This window comes from Cyanistes caeruleus, chromosome 1 (genome assembly GCF_971803275.1).
Source record: "Cyanistes caeruleus chromosome 1, bCyaCae1.hap1.1, whole genome shotgun sequence".
NCBI lineage: Eukaryota > Metazoa > Chordata > Aves > Passeriformes > Paridae > Cyanistes > Cyanistes caeruleus.
In genome coordinates this window covers 24,355,846-24,374,361 of record NC_141701.1, presented here as the reverse complement: position 1 = coordinate 24,374,361, position 18,516 = coordinate 24,355,846, and the positions used below count along the sequence as shown (strand labels likewise).

Here is an 18,516-nt window from a genome sequence, read left to right as displayed (position 1 = left end):
ACTGGTATGGGTTTCAGTAATCAGTCATTCAACTGCTTCCTCATGCCAAACCAATTTAATGCATTTTTTTCTCATCACATAGCTTTTTCTTACAATTTTCAACAAGAGTTGATGTGATCAATCACAAGTTGATTACATTTTGCTGCATGGAAAGGGAAGTAAATTAGAATTGCACACATGAATTTCACAAATGGCCAAAATTATGCTGGGATAGCTCCACAGGCTGATGGAGAGAACAAAAATCACTCCCAGGGTGCGATTTTGTATTCCCTCCTGCTCTCCTGGCCTGCTGGAACACCCTTCCCTGCTGCCTGCCCTGCTTGCTGAGCACTTGGTGGAGTTGGCTGAACTTGAATCCAAGTTTAAAAGTGCTTTTGGGAGAGTTCAGAGCACTTTCACTTTAAAGCATGGCTGGATACATATTTTTATGGGTGGTGACTTGGAAGGCCTCAGAGGGGATATGAAACAGGAAGCAAGAAAGGTCTCTCTATAAATGAGGGTACAGTTAGGTGGCTTAAACCAGACCGTAGACAAAGTGAACAGAAACACAGTGATCTGCCCTAGAGGCTCCTGGGTTATCTGTTCTTGTACCTTTAACCTGTATGGCAGCAGTAAGACTGAGCCAGTTTACACAAGGGCACAGAGACACATCACCTGAACCCAGCTGTTCAGTGGGCAGATCAAAGCACTCTGTGCACTTTGTGATTCTTAGGCCTTCCATTGAGATCAAACGGAAAGGGAGATTAATTGCTGCGAGCACTGAAAATGAATGACTGTGCCCATGATGACAATATTTGTGAATGTATTTGTTTTGTAGTATTGAAAGTAAATATTTTATTCATTATCTCATAGGAATGCATGATTATATCACGAAACACATTTAAAAGAAACAAAAATATTGTGTGCTACAGCAGTTTGCTAAGGAAACTGAAATAGTGACTTAGGTGAATCAGTCCTTGATAACCCAAACTGTAATTTAAAACGCAAATGCCTTTCTGAGCTCATCTATTCTGAGCTGGATAGAGCCCAGCATGTTTCAGTTTTTAAATAACTCATTCCCATGACCTTTGCAATTCACTACCTTACACAACAGTGCAAAAAAGAGCCTCATACACATGACTCAGTCTGCCTTAGGGTTCCTGAAATTTAAGAAGGCAGCCTACATAACACGATCACAAGCAAAAGGAAAATAAAAGACAGCTTATATAACATCCAGACAAATTGAACAAACCTCTGGAGTTACACCAGGCTGCAGGCTGCAGAGATGCATCCAAAGTTCAAAGAAGTTTCAAAGAAACAGCCTGATGTGGCTTTTAAAGTCAACACTAATAGAATAAATAATCCTTCTTCTTAAAATACTAGTCGAAAACACTTAGTTTGCAATTTAGACTTGCTCCAGGGCACTTGAAACACATTTAGTAAAATAATCATGGGGAAGGAATAAGGTGCCTGGACTGCTTACTTGCAAGCCCAAAAGGTTTGCAGGAAACATGTGTCCTCAGCTCCTGAGAAGCAGGAGTATATCAGTTATCTTGTGCATACTGAATGTCCTCCCAGTGCTCCTAGATCTTTATGGAGGTTCCTCAGAGGCACAGCCCATTTGTGGGGGACATGTGATCTTGCCCCACCTCCCTGGCCTCTGCCACAGGGACATCATTGAACTGTGCAACTGAATATGCAGGTTATTCAGACTTGCAAGCCAAATCCAGCCCTGGGCTGGAATCCAGATTCCAGGAAAGGAAAGCACCCCAGTGCCAATGCAGGGCAAAATTAGAATGGGGATCTCTAAATGACCCTATAAAAAATTCCCCAGGAGAAGAAAGGCACCCCTAAAGCAGCCTGCTGGAAATGATCACAGTCAGGCCTTTTGATTAAAAGCCTGGCACAGGAGCACAGCTTTGCTCTGCTGAGATGGCCAGGATCTCTCAGAGGGAGCTGGCTGCCTCCAGTTCCTGAATACCATAAACAAAGCTCCAGATCCATTTGTAAGACACACTGTTGCTCCTTCTGCTTGTTCCTATCTTACCATGTAACAGCCTAATGGCTAAAGCTTTAACTCTAAAAGGCTGGTATTATTGTCACCTCCATTCCACACTGCCTCTTTTTCCAGGTGAGTCCTTTTACTGTCTGGCTGCAGGTCAGCTGAGGCTAGGGCAATGCCCTACCATGCAGTGAAGACTGGTCACTCACATGGGAATCCACCATTCCTTGGCTCAGAGGCAGCAAATGAGACTGTAACCTTCTGCTTAGGACACCTGCCTGGAAGAACAGAATACTGGATCTAGTCAGGGAAGGGAAGAGGTTAGAACAAATACATGTTTGGTTTCTTGTTTAAAAATATAAATGAAACATATAGTATAAAGCGAATGGTAAATATTTATGTAGATGTAGTCACTTGAGATAATAGGTCTATTTATCAACCAAGGAAACCAGTAACCTAACTCATCCTTTTTCTACAGAAAAAAAATAACAAATGCTTAATATTTTTTTTCATCAAATACAAATCACAAAGGATACAAGGTCTTATTTTCCCAGCATTTAGGTAAGACTAAACTGAGAAAGGCAAAGAGGAATGAGAAGGAGGTCACTTTGGTATTTTTTCTAAACTTCCTTGTTACAAGGAGTAGAAAATGTGACCTGATCTAACCCTGGGCCCCAAGACACCTAAGAGATTGGTTCAGAGGCTACTCCTGGTTCTAAACTGAAATTTCTAATTTTATCTTCCATAACTACTTTTCACTTCAAAGTACCCTCTCATGCTAAGAATATTTTATCTGTTAAAAGGGTAAGCTATTCTGCTATGGAAAAAGGTGGGGAGATTCCCCTCCAAATTTTATTCTCCACTATTTCCCCTGAAGTCTATTGAATCTCTTGCATGACAGCCATTATAACTGCAAATGTGGTTACTTTTTAAAATGACTGTAACAAAGAAATATGAAAAATGCACATGATGAACTACAGCTGGAAAAGGGACCAGACCCTTCAGAGCTGAGGTAATTGCTGGATCCAACTTCCTGATATCCTGAAACTACTTCCTCATAGCTAGACACTGATAATGTCCTAACTTGTCGTTCTAATTAGGAACGGCGAAAAGAACGACACAGACTCTCAAGGGAGTCACAACAGGAGAATTCCTCTAGTTTATTGCTCTAGGCTTGTCTTATAGACAGATACGTGGAAAGTACAGAAAGGAAACTCTTATTGGTTAGCAAATCACTACATTACCATCATTGGTCAGTGGGGCACAACACCCTCTGACTCTTTCTTGCAAGGAAAACAAGAGAACAGACAAACAGCACCTGGCAGTTGTTTTCTGTCTCTGAGGATTGTTTTGAAATCCTCCTATGAATTTCCCAGGCTAGCTTCTCAGGCAGGACTGATAGGCCATGGGGCCTGCAGTTTCTGCAGGTCCCTGCAGCCTGTTCCAAAGCTAGCATCCATTCTAACTACCATTCTTGAAGCTGGCAAAAACATTATTTTTCTACAAAATTTCCTTTACTTCACCCAGCTGTCAGAATGCTGTATTCCCCAAACTGGATGTCAGACCCTAAAAAGCCAGCCCAAGTGAAGATAGCAAACTAGTGCACAACTACTACCAAATGAAAAAAAATGCATGTAATTAATTAATTAATGCAAATGAGATAGTAATCAACATATAGGATGGTACAAAGAAGTCCCGAGGGGCAAGAGGCAACAGATACAAGCTTAACGTGGAAGATTCTGATTAACTAAATTGAAAAATCTTCAAAATGAAAGTGGTGAAGTACTGGAACTGGGGCCCCGGTAGACTGAAGAACCTCAGCCCTCAAAGATGTCCAAAACAGGACTGACCAAGTCCCTGAACAACCTGACCTAGGTTTGAATTGGCTGACCTCAATTATTCTCTGAGTCTAGGAAGTTCTGAACTGTTGAATGAGTCAGACCCATAGCTTCATTTCAGAAAGGAATTAAAAGTGAAGATACAAAGGGCCTCCAGGGGAGACAAAATAAATTAAACTATCGGTGAATCCCACAGTGACAGCAAAATACCCACTGAAAGCAATTGTCTGTGATTCACCATTGGACTTGCCTTTAGAAAATGCAGGGGAGAGATGAATCATGTGGCTCAGTGCTGCTGGCTTACTCTAAAGTTGATAATCTTAGACATTCTTTAAAAATTACCTTTTGCAGGGCTCATTGTAAAACTTCAGAAATGTTCACTGTACTCAGGAACCCAGCTGTGTTGAGGCAGGACAGATGCACCACCCACAGCAAACAGTCCCTGAGAGGGCAGCAGAACACCTGAATGTACAACCAAACTCTCCCTTTGAAGCAGACTGAAGAACACAGGCCACTGCTGCTTGCAGGTGCTCCATCTGCTCTGAGCTCTACTGACACATTTATTTTTTGCCACATAATGCTCCTGATTTCTGCTAAAAATAAATTGCTGCTCCGTGGAACAGCATACTTACTGCTGTCATTGATCTGCAATGCTCCCAGGAAAAGAAAGAACAAAGTTTAATCCTGCCCAATCATTCTTTTTTATTACATACCTGGCTTGTTTGTCTTCCTTATTTTCTCACTTTTTAGGCTTTTCTTTCTGCTCTCAAAACTTAGGAAAGCAGAATCTCTCTTCTGCCCTTTTTTCCTGCTCCAGGTTGGTATGGCAGCCTGCCAAGTGGAATTGTTTGATCCATGCACTCAGTTTTAAGACAGGTTTTATGAGCAACTGCTCTTTTCAAAGAGCACAGGAACAACACAGCATTTCTGTAACATTATGTGCAAGGATATCAAAAGAATGTTAAGGAGTCAAGGGATATAAAAACAAGTGAAATATCCTGTGCTCCTGAACTAGCTTCCAGCAAAAATGAGTCAATAAAAATGAATCAATAAAATACTTACACATCAGGCACAAGAACCTATTTAAACTAGGTTATTGCAAACACTTGATTTCAAATGAAAATGGATTTTGATGATCTGTAATATATCTGGAAATGTGTTTTTTTGGAAATGTGTGCTAGGGTAAGTACTGCAGCACTTTAGCTGCAGTGATAATGTATAGCTGCCTGTTGGTTCTGCAGTGCAGAATTAGCCACTGATGGCAACAGGCACATTAAGGCAAGAACTGATGTCTCTTGTTACACTCTGTTGATAATCCTTTCATCCAGGGAAATAGGGAGACTTTGCATACATTGAAGTATTTACAAGAAATTGCTTTTCCATCAATCTCTGGTGTTAAATGTTAAATGTGGAACAACATGTTTTTATTCATTAGAATATTCATTATTCTTTAGAATCAGCAAAAATGGACTGTTGCTCAAAAGTGCACAAAAAGATCTTGGCAAACAGCAAGATGAAGAGAAGGAAAATCTAACTTTCCAGTTAAATTGCAACATCCAACTTCTGGCAACACACCAGCAAACTCACATAAGCTCGAGGAGCAAAATGTCAGCCAAATTTTAGCATTTTATCTCTAATTTGTGGGATTTATATGTGGCTGCTAAGACCACAGACTTTTCTCATTCAGTATTTTAAAGTTCAAATTTTGTCTAATGATCAGATATATCAGCAGGATACATTGAGACAGGGAGCTAAAACTTCCAAGACCAGCTTTAAAAGTAGCTCATCTCCTGGCCTTAAATCAGGAATAAAGGGGTAATTAAATCAATAAACAGGGAGCTGTACCACTAACCTTTCAATTTCACAGCAAATTACAAAAAATTGAGCTAATGGGCACAAGAATGGTTCTGAAGACCAAAAGTGCTAAATGCTATTTTGTGGATTTTTTTTTTTTTTCTTGGTAGGTAACTCTAGACAGCAGCATTCTCTGCGAAAGTCATTCATGAAGCCACTCTACAAACTCCCCACTTAGGTGATCGGTGATATGAGGTGATCAGTGGTGACTTCACCCCAATCCATTTCTGTGTATCTACTCGTAGAACGATGACTCAAATTCACCCAGGCAGAGGTCTGTCTTCCCACAGCCTTCTCCCTTCTGACAAGATAAGAAGGTGGCTTGATAGTGCACCTTTACATAGTCTATAAGAAAATTTCTAATCTTGGGGGCCTTACAATCACTCTTGCTGCAAGCAGAAAATTATGTAAATGGCTGTTACTTCAGCACATGCTGGCAATCTATTTTTAACCATATGCTACTATTAAAAAGGAATGCAAATAATTTGTTTTCCATGCTGTTTAATGAAGTTTTTAATGTATAATGGTGTCTGTCAGATGCCTTTTTTTTTTTTTTTTCACTTTTAAAATAAGCCTCAAAGGGAAGATGATGGCATACCATTCTGGATAAACAAATAAATGTCTCAAAAGTGACCCAGAACACCAATAACTGAACATTTTAATACTCTGTGTTTTCAACTACTACCATGAAAGACTTGCATTTCTAAGGATAGCATAATTTTATCTTTCTAGCTGGTTTTCATACAGAGGGTCACAGGGCAGTGCTTTCCACACTCTTAAATTTCAAGTAGAGCTCTTGAGTCTTCTGGGTACTAAGTACAGATTTTACTTTGTTTCTTCTCCTGGTTTTGGTACACAGCTGTACACATTCTACCAACTGACTAAAGGGTTAAGTATAGTCAAAAATCTATGTTTTGTTACAGCTGCTGAAGGAATGGTAATTGCAACGCCCCAAGGCTTGCTAACATCTACTCCCAGCAAGACACAGCAAAGTGGGCATCCTAGACACTGTGAAAAATAGTAAGGTGTGAGAGCACAGGCATCTATAAACAGAGAGACGATAAGGGAAATCAAAATACTGTCGAATTTACATACTTTCCATATTCAGAAATGTAATTCATATTCATGAAGAGTAAGTCTGGATCAGAGCACCTCAGGAGCACATGCAAAATTGTTGCCCTAGAGATGTGGAAGAGGGACAGGATAGTAACTAAGAGAGGGGAGAGAAAGGAGGGAGGAGAGGCTCCTGCTGCTGCCGCACCGGCAGGAACGACAGGTGCTGTCCTCCCAGGGAAGGGCTGCTCCTTCTTCGTAGCCATCAAACCATTCCTTGCTGGCAGTGACGGCAGCAGTGTGGCGATGTCAGGGCACTGAGGGCCCTGGGCTTTGACACTCCACAGCAGCTTGCTTTGCCTGGAGGGATTCTGAAGAAGGCAAAACACCACGGAGCAAATGAATAAAAAACCAAAAACGTAACACACACACACACACCCCCACACACACGTTCCAGTACAAGCTTCAGTGGTCTCTTGCGGAGTTAACATGCTTTGTGACTGCAAGTCAACTCGAACATTTAAAGGGAAAAAAAAACCAAAAAGCACCACTCTTTAGAAGGAATTCCAATAAGTAATGCAAATTACTTACTCCAGTAAATAAATGCCAATACACACTACAAAACTTAGACATTCTCCTATATTCGCTCTCCGTAACAGTCATAAATTATGTAAATCTGACTCCTGACCGAAGGAGTTTCGGGGGGCTTTCTCAGGGCAGAGAGGTCCCTGGCTTAGGGCACAGACTTCAGCGGTGTCTTGCGGAGTTAACGTGCTTCGTGCCTGCTAAAGACACTTGAACATTTCAGGGGAAGCGGCCCCGGTCCCATTTCTCTCTCACAAAAGCGCTCCGCAGCGGCTCCCCCCTCCCTCACGGCCGCCTTGGGGGGCGGGGCACGGATCCAGCGCGCGCCACCGCCGCGTTCGCGCCTTCCCGCCCCTGCGCGGCGCGCGCGCACGCAGCACCCCCTCCTCCCCCGCCCCCGCGCGCTCCCTCAGCCTCCACGTCACGTGGCCGCCTTGCCCTCCTCAGCAGCCAATGGGTGGCGCGCCGCGCGCCGCAGGGTCCTTTATAAAGGCGCGGCGGCCGCTGGCGTGAGGCGGCGGCTGTCGGGGGCTCTGGGAGTGGTGGGTGCGTTTGGGGCGGCGCGGTCCGGTCCTTCCGTCCGCTTCCCTCTCTGTGCCGCACAGTTTTTCCACCCGTTTCCCTGAGCCGCCCGGGAAAGGCCCAGGTCTGTGCCCGGGACGGGCGGAGGGAGGAGGAGGTGGTCGTGCTGAAGGCGGTGGGGGTGGCTGGGGAGGGGCGGCCATGTCGGGGCCGCGCAGCGCCTGAGCGAGCAGCGGTGTCCGCCGCGAGAGCGGGCCCAGCCCCTCGCCCTTGCCGGAAGGGAGAGCTGGGCCGGCGGGGCTTGTTGCCCGGGCGGGCGGCGGGTTCGGGCGGTCCCTGCGGAGCTGGCTCAGTCCCATCGCTGGCTGAGCGGCAGCAGCGGCGCCGTGTGCCCGCGGAAGGGCTGTGTGTGCGTGTCTCCTCCTGTCTGCCGTCCCACCTCCGTGCCGGAGCTCTACGTCTTCTCTAACAAACTCTGCCTTGCTTCTCCCCCCGCCCCCCGGGCTTCTGCTTTGTGGATGTTGGCGGCTTCATGTTGTGACAGGAGAATGTGTGTATGTCCTGGGCCCAGGCGGATCGGTATGTATCTCTCTTCATGGAACGATGTGCTCGGGGGGTCGGATGGGACCCGGGGAAGGGGCTGCTAAGTTGGGCTGTGTCTGAGGGCTGACGCCGGAGGGAAGGCTTAACGGTGCTGCTTGTGTTGAATGCTTCTTATTCTTCCTCCCCACCTCCCCGTCCTTTCCAGCTGGCTCATCCAGGTCTGCCAGGTGTAGGAAAGGCACCCGAGTGTTTTTACCTGAAGTTATGGGTGTCTTTGGTAGTGTTTTGGAGGAACCTGTCTGTGCAGTGTCAGTTAGCCCTAATAGTGTGGCTATAACGAGCATTTTTTAAAGAAAGGGGGAACATTTTTATGTATTTTTAGTGTGGTACTACAAAACCTGTAAATTGACCATCTGACTCCTTATTGGTCATATTATATTTGCAGTTTGGAAAATAGCACTTGTACCCTGCTCTGGGCTTGGAGAGTTATTTTCACTGGATTGATTCTAATATCTTGACAAATTTTGATTGAAATATAAAATTTCTACTTCTTTTTCTTCTCTGCCATATTTGGATCAACCATCATGATCTTGGGATCTTAATTATTTAAAGGGCAGCTGGAATATCTGCTTATATTTAGGGCAGCTGTGTTGTGGGGGTAAGTGGGAGAGACTTTAATTTCAGTTCAGGTTTGGACAATTGGAATTAGGCATTTACTTAATCAACTTGGAATTATTGAAGCTGGTATGTGAAACAGACTGATCTCTTAAGCTGGCATAGATCTACTGTAAATTACATGAGCCATGGAAAATGTGTGGCCAACTTCTTACTATTTCCTCTTGGATTTCATGTAACATTTAATAAACTAACAATTAAAAATCATAAAAATATTCTCTCATAGCACTGCAGGACTGTTACAGCAGGAATACATTTGTATTTTTGCTTCATCATGGATCAGCAGAACTGTCAGAACAGTTGCACCACTGTGGGTCAGCACTGAACACAAATGCTGAGAAGTCAGGACTGCTTGATCCAGGTGGAGTCTAATGTGAGATGAATGCTAAAGCTGAGGTGCTGCTGTAGGCCAGGCACATCCATAGAACCTTAAGCAAAAGTGTTGCTTTTAACTGTCGTGAAGAAATATACATAACTGTTACCAAAATAGCTCCCATATAATTAGAAGGCAGTGAATAGAATTTAAAATCTATATTTGGAGTTGCAGTCTACTGCTGTCATGCTGTGTGCATGTGAAGTCTGGGCTGGAGAAGCAAATGGCTAACATAAATTCAGTATGCATCTGGAAGCTTCAGCCAATTGGCTGCTCCTGGGTGTCTGGACAACATCCCAAGCTCTTCCTGGTACCAGCACAACAGAAAACTTCAATCTTCAGCTGTCAGTGGGAGACTCAGGGGAGGTTTTTGTCAATGTACAACAGTCATTAGTACTGGGGAGTCAGCTGAGTGACAGCAACATGAATTCTGCTCTGCTTTCAGCACTTACATGTCATGTAACTGAGAAATGGGCTCTACTCTTTATTTACTTAAAAAAAAACTAGATTGGAGGGAAGAATACCACTTACATCTGTTTCTTGAAACAAGGGGAATGGGATGCAGCTTCATATGTTTTCAGATACTTTTCATCTGGCCCAGGTGATCAGAATCATGGCTGAAGCTATGGAAAGCTAATGGAATGGGGTGATGCAAAATGCAGTTTCTACTATATTGCATGGTCCTTTAGACTGAGTATTGGGGCTTGCTGCATATTTTATTGGGGTTGAGTCTCATCTGAAGTACTGGTATGCCTGCTTGGCTAAAAAAAGATCCATTTAATGACTGACGCACCTTGCATAACACAGCAATATCCATTTCTACAGTAAAACAATTTGACATCTAGGAGTGCTGATTAGTACTGAGGACTGCAGTAAGCCTTCTAATGGTCTCTTCTGAGAAAAAGCTTTTACAATGAAACTTGATCATAAAGGGGAAAATTTGAATTTGCCTTAAATGTGTCTACTTCACACAAAGCACAGTTCAGCTCCATTTCTACTCTGGAATTGTCTCTCAAGTATCACATTGTGAAAGACTTACTGATAATGAGGCATAGTGAATAAGGCTTTTGAGAGGCACTCTCACTAATGTTGTGATGTGGTATGTAAATGGGGATAAGAAAGAGTATGCCAGCATACTCTTTCTTCAGGGAAGTGAAAAATAAGGAAAACTTTTAGATGTGGCAGGTAGCAGTAGAATATTTTGTCAGATACTAGTGGTTTATCTTAACACTGAACTAGCTTTAGAGTACTGTGCAAGCCTCTATTCTAGTCATGGGAGCAAACAATTTGCATCTAGGCCTTCAATTGAGTAGATTTTTAAAATGTTTTGTAATCTTAAAATGTACTGGGATGGAATAGCTGTTGGAAAGCTGCATTTCCTTTCTATCTCTTGTACTTGCATCTTTAGCTAGAAAATTGCTGCGTGGACTGCTGTGGCTATTTTGTATATGTCACACAAGTTTGAAGTTTTACATGTCAAAGGAGGGGAGGAAAAAAAACATGCTATTGACTTCTGATTGCATAAAGAATAACAGTTCTCTATCACCTACTTCTTGCTTCTGCTGTTTAAACCATCTTTGTATGCTATCTCAGAGTTGTTTCTTGAGTCTTCCTGTTAGATGTTTTCTCTTCTTCAGCCTTTGGGAGTTTTGTTCCTTGTGTGGCACACCTGTCTATGTCAGCTATGAAATCACCAGGAAAGCAAATATGTGTAGAAGTCCTGTGGCAATTCTGTAGAGTGCCCCATGCTAACCATTGTGTTGTTGTCTGAAATTTCATTGGCTAGCTGGGTGATGCTTTCACTTTCTGCCTGCTGAGTGTGTATAGGTGCTAAAATACTTGTGCTGAAGCATGGTATGGCTTTTTTGTTACAGCCCAATGTAGTGTCTATAAACAAACAAACTTCGTAATGCCTTTCTTTGTCAAGTCCTTTGAAGCTTTGAACTCCATAAAATAAGCAGTTTGGTTAGGAGCTGTAAACATCTTAACACAGGATTCTGGGGGAAAAAATCTGTCCCTAAGCTAAGCATAGTTGTTCTCTTGTCTTTCAGCAATTCCAGTCCGAAGCTCCAGGCTGCCATTGTTGTCTGATGCCATGCCAGCACCAGCTCATCTGTTCCCATTGATTCGTAACTGTGAGATTAGCAGACTAGGCAGTACTGCGTGTTACTGCCACCATAAACATCTGTGTTGTTTGTCATCTCATTTTGCTCACAGTCACTTCAGATATGCACCGCAGAAGAAATTTGCGGCACTTTACAGGCCAAAGGAGCACTTTAATCATTTTATTCACGCGAGGGATTATGCTTCTACGCCACAGAGGTTTTACCTCACCCCTCCACAGGTCAACAGCATTCTGAAGGCAAATGAATACAGCTTCAAAGTCCCAGAATTTGATGGTAAAAATGTAAGTTCTGTTCTTGGCTTCGATAGCAACCAGTTGCCTGCTAATGCTCCAATAGAGGACCGGAGGAGTGCCGCCACTTGTTTACAGACAAGAGGGATGCTTCTGGGTGTGTTTGATGGCCATGCAGGCTGTGCTTGTGCTCAAGCTGTCAGTGAAAGACTGTTTTACTACATTGCTGTCTCTTTGTTACCTCATGAGACTTTACTTGAAATAGAAAATGCTGTGGAGAGTGGCAGAGCTCTGTTGCCCATTTTACAGTGGCACAAGCATCCCAACGATTATTTTAGCAAAGAGGCTTCCAAACTCTACTTCAACAGTTTAAGAACTTATTGGCAGGAGTTGATTGATCTCAACAGTGGAGAGACTACTGATGTGAGAGAAGCTTTAGTTAATGCCTTTAAGAGGCTTGATAGTGATATTTCTTTGGAAGCTCAAGTAGGAGATCCAAATTCTTTTCTTAACTACCTAGTACTGCGAGTAGCGTTTTCTGGAGCAACTGCCTGTGTAGCCCATGTGGATGGTGTCGACTTGCACATTGCAAACACAGGTGACAGTAGAGCAATGCTTGGTGTTCAGGAAGAAGATGGATCTTGGTCTGCAGTTAATTTGTCCTATGACCACAATGCACAAAATGAACGTGAAGTGGAACGTGTGAGAATGGAGCATCCAAAGTCTGAAGAGAAAAGTCTTGTGAAACAAGATCGTCTCTTGGGTCTCTTGATGCCTTTCAGAGCTTTTGGTGATGTGAAGTTCAAATGGAGTATCGAACTGCAGAAGAGAGTGGTAGAATCAGGCCCAGATCAGCTGAATGACAATGAATATACCAAGTTTATTCCTCCAAACTATCATACTCCCCCATACCTAACAGCCGAACCAGAAGTCATACATCACAAATTACGGCCACAGGATAAGTTCCTGGTTTTGGCCACAGATGGGCTGTGGGAGACAATGCACAGGCAAGATGTGGCTAGAATTGTGGGTGAGTACCTCACTGGTGTTCACCACCAACAGCCAATAGCTGTTGGTGGCTATAAGGTAACTTTGGGACAGATGCATGGTCTCTTAACAGAAAGGAGAGCAAGAATCTCTTCAGTATTCGAAGATCAGAATGCAGCAACTCACCTGATACGTCATGCAGTGGGTAATAATGAATTTGGAACTGTGGATCATGAGCGACTGTCCAAGATGCTTAGTCTTCCAGAAGAGCTGGCTCGAATGTATAGAGATGACATTACAATTACTGTGGTGCAGTTCAATTCACATGTTATAGGTGCATATCAAAATGAGGAATTGTGAATTTAATGCAGCGAACTAGTTACCAAAGTTGTTACAAGGGCCAGTATGAGCAGCAAATTTAAAAATCCACCTAAAAATAAAATTTAAAAAAGCCTTTGTCAAACAATTGTTTGTTTGTTAGATTCAGCATATCTATTGTTCCTGCCTGTCCCCGGAGCTCTAAAAACATGGGAAGTACTATTAACCCAATACAAAACTTGAAGAGGATGTCCTAGCTTGGGAAAAGTTTTTTATAACAACTTTGCACTATTGATTTCATGAATGCTGCTAAAACAATGTCTTGAATTTGGCAAATTTGGATGAGGGAGGAAGTAGGATAAAGAATTAACTATCAAAGATCTGTCTGTTCAAGAAACAGCTTGCTTATAAAATATCTGCAAATATATACACTTAAGGAAAAGATAAGTAAAAAGTATTGTTGAATTTTTTACAGGGCTAATTCTTGCAATGGTTATCTGTGAATATATTGTCTGTTGTTTCTTCTAAGCAGAAAGTCACTTTAACCAAGTAAGTCTTCAGTGTAACAAAGTTGTCTCACTTTCATATAGACAATGTTATTCACATAAGGATATTTGTCTAAGTGTTGCCGTTCAGTCCAGGTCTAAGCCATAATCAATACCTGAGATTCTGTTACAGATTAATCATATCTTACGCACGGTAGTTTCTTAATTTCTTTTGCATTAATACTTGGCTGTGGGTTTCTGCACAACTTGTAGGGCAATAACACATTACAGCACACAGCAAGATACAAGAGAACTTTGTGGAGAAGTTCAGTTTTCAGTATAAAGGAACTTTCAGACTTTTTGAAAAGTTAATATTGTTGGTTAAGGCTGTGTTTGCTTTCCTAAAGGTTATGTCCTTCATGGACTTCACCTGTCCCTGGAATTGCTTATCTAGTAAATAATTTTTCACCTGAAAAGATCAGAAAATAATTGCTAACCTCTTTGTAGCTTTGTAACTTGCACTCATTTTCACTTTGGATATTTCAAAAGGTCACATTATATGTCCTTCACTTGAACTCATATGTGTAAGTTGGCTTAAAAACTACGAATTACAAAAGAATTGAAGTATGGCTTGTAAATAGCATTTTAATTGAGAAACTCACTGGCATGCATGTGTATGTTCAGGGGCTATTTCTAGCAACTTTTTAGTTCTGTGTTTCTGGGCAGCTGGTGTATGCATGTTTTTACAGTCCAGAATGCTATCACAGAGCAGTCTCTGAAATGGGTCTCTCTGGCTTGGCAATGGTTGAATTTGAACTTATAAGATTTGGCTATACTTGTGTGCCAAAATTGTTGGGCTTGTAATGGTAAAAGTAGAGACTGACAGTTAATTGGTCTTCATTGCATCATATATGGATTTATTTTAATCTGCCCTTAGGTTAAAAACTGAAATGCCTGATGAAATGCTAGTCCTTGATGACTGAGAGAACACATTTAACTTTATTCCTGGGTTCTAGAGAACAGTGATAAATTGCTTTATTTCACTTTACCAAGGTGTTTCAGTTAAAATGCCTCTCTAGCCCTCAGCTGATTAAATCACACCTTACTCAATTAACTGAAATATGCTAGGTTTCTAAAGTGGTGTTTTATACTAAATATGTCTTGCCAATTAATGCTACTGTTACATAGGGTGCACTTAGTTTGAACAATGAACCTGTCCTATAGTAAACATTGGCTCCTCAAACTCACAAATGCTATGTGTACTCAGTGGCCTGCAGCTTTAGTATGGCTCTACCTAACCTTAACTAGCAGCATCAGTATTGCTGTAAGGTAAATGATGCCTAAGTTCACATTCAAGATGTACACAACCCTTCTTTATTTGAAGGAAAAGGGGAACTCTAAAATGCTTAGACAAGTACTGGCTGTTGACATTGCTTCTGTATGTTGTGTTTTGGTGACTGTGTCATTAACTAGGTCAATAGGCTATGTTTTGTCATTCAAATGCAGTATATATCTCAGCTGTTGCAGTATTTAACTTTCTTACTTTTTTTACTGTTAAAGCTCTATTAATATGCATTGATGTATTTAACCTATGATTGTTGATACGGATTTGGTACAAGTCATAGCAGGAAGAAATGCACATTGGTCCCATGGATACAACTTTTATTGAGAAGCTGCTTTTTGTAGTAAAGATACTTAAGTATGGGGTCAGAAAATATTTATGTATTGCTTGGAGACTTGCTCAGTATGTATGCAGTGAACAGAAGCAGCGTAACTGCCTGCTGAACAGGTGACCTGAACAAACATCTTTTAACAGATTCCAATAAAATGATCAATTATGCAGAAATCCATGTGTATTGAGTTGATGTAGAATGTGATACCTGTTCTGCTAGGACTTTGTTCCTTTGTGTGATCCCCGTTATGAATAAATCAGGTGGCCAATGAAAGTGAAGTATAAATGGAAACAGAATTGAACTTCAGAGCACTTCAATGCCACTGTGAGGTTCAGTGCCACCCTGCATCAGGCATATGCTGGTGCTGCTTCCCCAGGTGGCAAAGCTCAGATCCTTCCATCACTGTGTGTCTCAGTTCCCAGCACCTCATGAGTACCTCCAGGGGCAGTGCTGCTGAGGAACCAGCATCATTTTAGATCTTAAAGCGGTGTACTGTACTCTGTATTGAGCTATACAGCATTTCATTAACAGACTAAACTGGGGCAAGAAACAAGGTGGTTGTGAGCTAACCAGAAACAGCTCTTGTGCCACAGGCTGAGGACACATTTTCCTTGTCTACCAGAATTGTTTCATTGTGGAAAGTACAGATATTGTGTATGTAAGGGTGGTGCTGGGATTACTTTATCAGATAAGGATTTCACAGCTGCAAATATGTGGTTAAACCATGGAGGGTGGCTGAATCTTGACAGTCAGTGTGAGATTTAAGTAATCTTTAAAACTCTTCTAGATGAATGTGTCAGTTCAACAGTAATACTATGTAAGAGAGGGAGTGGGAGATGTGTTGTCTGTACTTCCAGCTTAAGGTTGTTAACTCTGTTCCCTTGTGTTCAGTGGTATGTGCATTGTATTTACATCCCATCCATCTGAAAGCTGAAGCATAACCTGTGTCAATTATACAAAGAGTGTTGTTTATAATTGAAGCTTATGTATAACTGTATTCAAAAGCTTCCTTGACAGGTTTTAGTATTAATTGCTCACACCACTGCCATGGTGTTTGGTGGCAAGTGCATGACATGATGGTGGTTGTTGTATTTGCAATGCCATAGATAAGCCTATTGTTACAATGCTGGTTACACCTGTTTTATTTGCTACTTGTGAGTATTAATAATAAATTTCTGGGTAGAGAGAAAGGATAATCTGACTTTCATAACTGGATCACAAATGAAGTATAAGTTGGCAGGAACATTGTGTGGTAAAACGAAAAGGAATCTGAGATGCATAAATAGTGTGTTCCTATCTGTTCTGCAAGATCTGAGGATAAAAAACCCTAAACAACTTAGGTATTGATCAGTGTGCAGGTCTTCTGAAACTATATTTCTTGCAAATGACCCACCTAATCAGTCATGAAACTTTCAAGGATTACATAAAATAGTATAAGAAAATACAGGCACCATTCAGTATATATCATGATAAGCAGTACTTTATATTGTTTGTGGCAATTAATTAGAAATTAGATTTGTTGTTGTTTTTTTTAGAACAAATAAAAGGAGTAAACTGAAAGTTCTCTGGCTCAAAATATAAGGACCACCCAGTACAAGATTGTTTTAGGATTGTTCTCTATATCATTGCTTACTGTGTTGAAGGAAAAAAAAAAAAAGATGAAAGAACTGCATGGTATATATCTGTTATGGTTCCTAGTCTGGATAAGTAAGTAACCAGTCTTAAAGATTTCAGGGAATGTTTTATGCAGCAGGCTGTTCACTATCTATTCTCCTGGCCAATCTTTCTCTGAACAGAAACATTACACTTGCTTTATAGACTTTATATTAGATTTCCTAGACAGAAAATCCTCTTTAATAAAACTTATGAATACCAAACTATTTTTATAGCATCATGAACAAACTGGTCAGTTTTAATATCCAAAATGTGTACTTGTGGTAGCCTTTAATGTACTGCCTCAATCTTAATTGCAGAAATAATTCAATTAGGGATGTCTAATTGGACATCATGTGTCATGTCACATGATGCTGAAAGACAGGAAAAAAGCATAATAAATAGGGAGATCATTGGTGTTAACAGGATAGCACCCATGAGCTGACACACAGCCATGCATTACACAGTTTCATTCAAAAGCTCTGTATATAAATGAAATGAGTCTGTCAAAATTGCTATAAGCCTATAGTCATTAATTCTGTAGTCTTTCCTGTTGCTCCTTCCTAGTATTTCTTTGCCTTGTGTGGTGGTGCAACAGCTGGGCTAATAACAAGAATACTGTTTTCCAGGATTTTGTGGGTTTTGTGCAAGGTGGTTAAAATGGCTAATAGTAATATTAGTGTTCCCAGGTCTAGGCAACTGGGAGAGGAATAAATGTTACTTCCCTGGTAGCCTCTTCTAAAAGGGGAGAAAGTAAATCTTTCTCGTAACAAAACCTGGCTGCTGTACTGAAGACCTAGCCATAGCACAGCTGTATTTGATATGGATTTATTATTCCTGCTAAAAAGCAAAGTGTATTCATTTGTACAGCATGCTACATTAGTGCAACTGCCACCCTACTACTTTGGAAGTAGCTGAAATGTCCCTGCAAAACTTGGTGTATTCCTGTGTATGTCATAAGCACTGTGGCTTATGAGCAGATCCGTTACCAGCTTTTTCTTAAGACATTTGACTTTCATACTTCTGTGTGTGTGCTGCATCATGAGTGTTGAGGTACCTGTTAGAGGTGGAGCTGTGTTCAGTGCATTCTGTGGGGTCTCAGTGGCTGTTCAGCCTGCTCCATGCCTACATTCAACTCCTTCGAGCACAACAGAAGCTTAATCCACACAGAGGTAGCTCCATTTAGGTGTTTTCTGGAGGCAAATCTTAAACATTTTTTCTCAGGTCTTCATGGGTACAGTAGTCCTGAAGTTTTTGCGTCTGCCACTTTTTCATAATTACTTCAGGTTTTTGTCTTGTACCTAATATTCCTGCAATTAGCTCTCCTCTAAGGGCTTGTTCTTGCTCTTTGATTCTTAAGGTGTGTGGAAGTGCAGCTCAAGCTCCAGTGTTCTCTTTTGTGTTGACCTACACAGATGGCATGTAGGATGTCACTGCTGTGCACTGTGAGGTGTTGCTGATACACCAAGGACTCTCTTTATCTCCCCTGCTCCAGAGCCCTGCCAGTGTTCAACAGTTAAGTGAGCAACATACGATTTCCTTGGCATAACCTCTGAAGCCTGCACTTGGTGCAGTGTTCAGCTCTCATTCTTGCTTGCATGAGTAGGAATCTGTAAAGCT

At 41.6% G+C, this 18,516-nt stretch overlaps 1 protein-coding gene and 1 long non-coding RNA gene across 4 annotated transcripts; one reads left to right on the top strand and one right to left on the bottom strand.

The window, feature by feature from the left end:
• Positions 1-36: 36 nt before the first annotated feature.
• On the bottom strand, positions 37-7,686 carry LOC111924545 (uncharacterized). Its single transcript, XR_002861696.2, has 3 exons — positions 7,318-7,686; positions 4,533-7,097; positions 37-2,259 (listed from the first exon to the last, which is right to left on the bottom strand). It is a non-coding gene; the product is annotated as an uncharacterized LOC111924545 (long non-coding RNA).
• On the top strand, positions 7,633-15,416 carry PDP1 (pyruvate dehydrogenase phosphatase catalytic subunit 1). Of its 3 annotated transcripts, XM_086882466.1 has the most exons (3): positions 7,633-7,957; positions 8,378-8,412; positions 11,476-15,416. In XM_086882466.1, the coding sequence occupies exons 2-3, from the start codon at positions 8,382-8,384 to the stop codon at positions 13,125-13,127; spliced, it is 1,683 nt and encodes a 560-aa protein (XP_086738592.1). In that variant the 5' UTR covers positions 7,633-7,957; positions 8,378-8,381; the 3' UTR covers positions 13,128-15,416. The 3 variants fall into 3 exon arrangements, with proteins under 3 accessions (XP_086738592.1, XP_086738603.1, XP_023776537.1); XM_086882477.1 differs by lacking the exon at positions 8,378-8,412 and having other exon boundaries at positions 7,723-7,957; XM_023920769.2 differs by lacking the exon at positions 7,633-7,957 and having other exon boundaries at positions 8,136-8,412.
• The last annotated feature ends 3,100 nt before the right edge of the window (positions 15,417-18,516 follow it).

Coding starts and splice junctions, on each gene's coding strand:
- PDP1 (XM_023920769.2), top strand. CDS start 8,352: ATGTTGGCGGCTTCATGTTGTGACAGGAGAATGTGTGTATGTCCTGGG. Junction 8,413..11,475: donor TCCTGGGCCCAGGCGGATCG/GTATGTATCTCT, acceptor CTTGTCTTTCAG/CAATTCCAGTCCGAAGCTCC.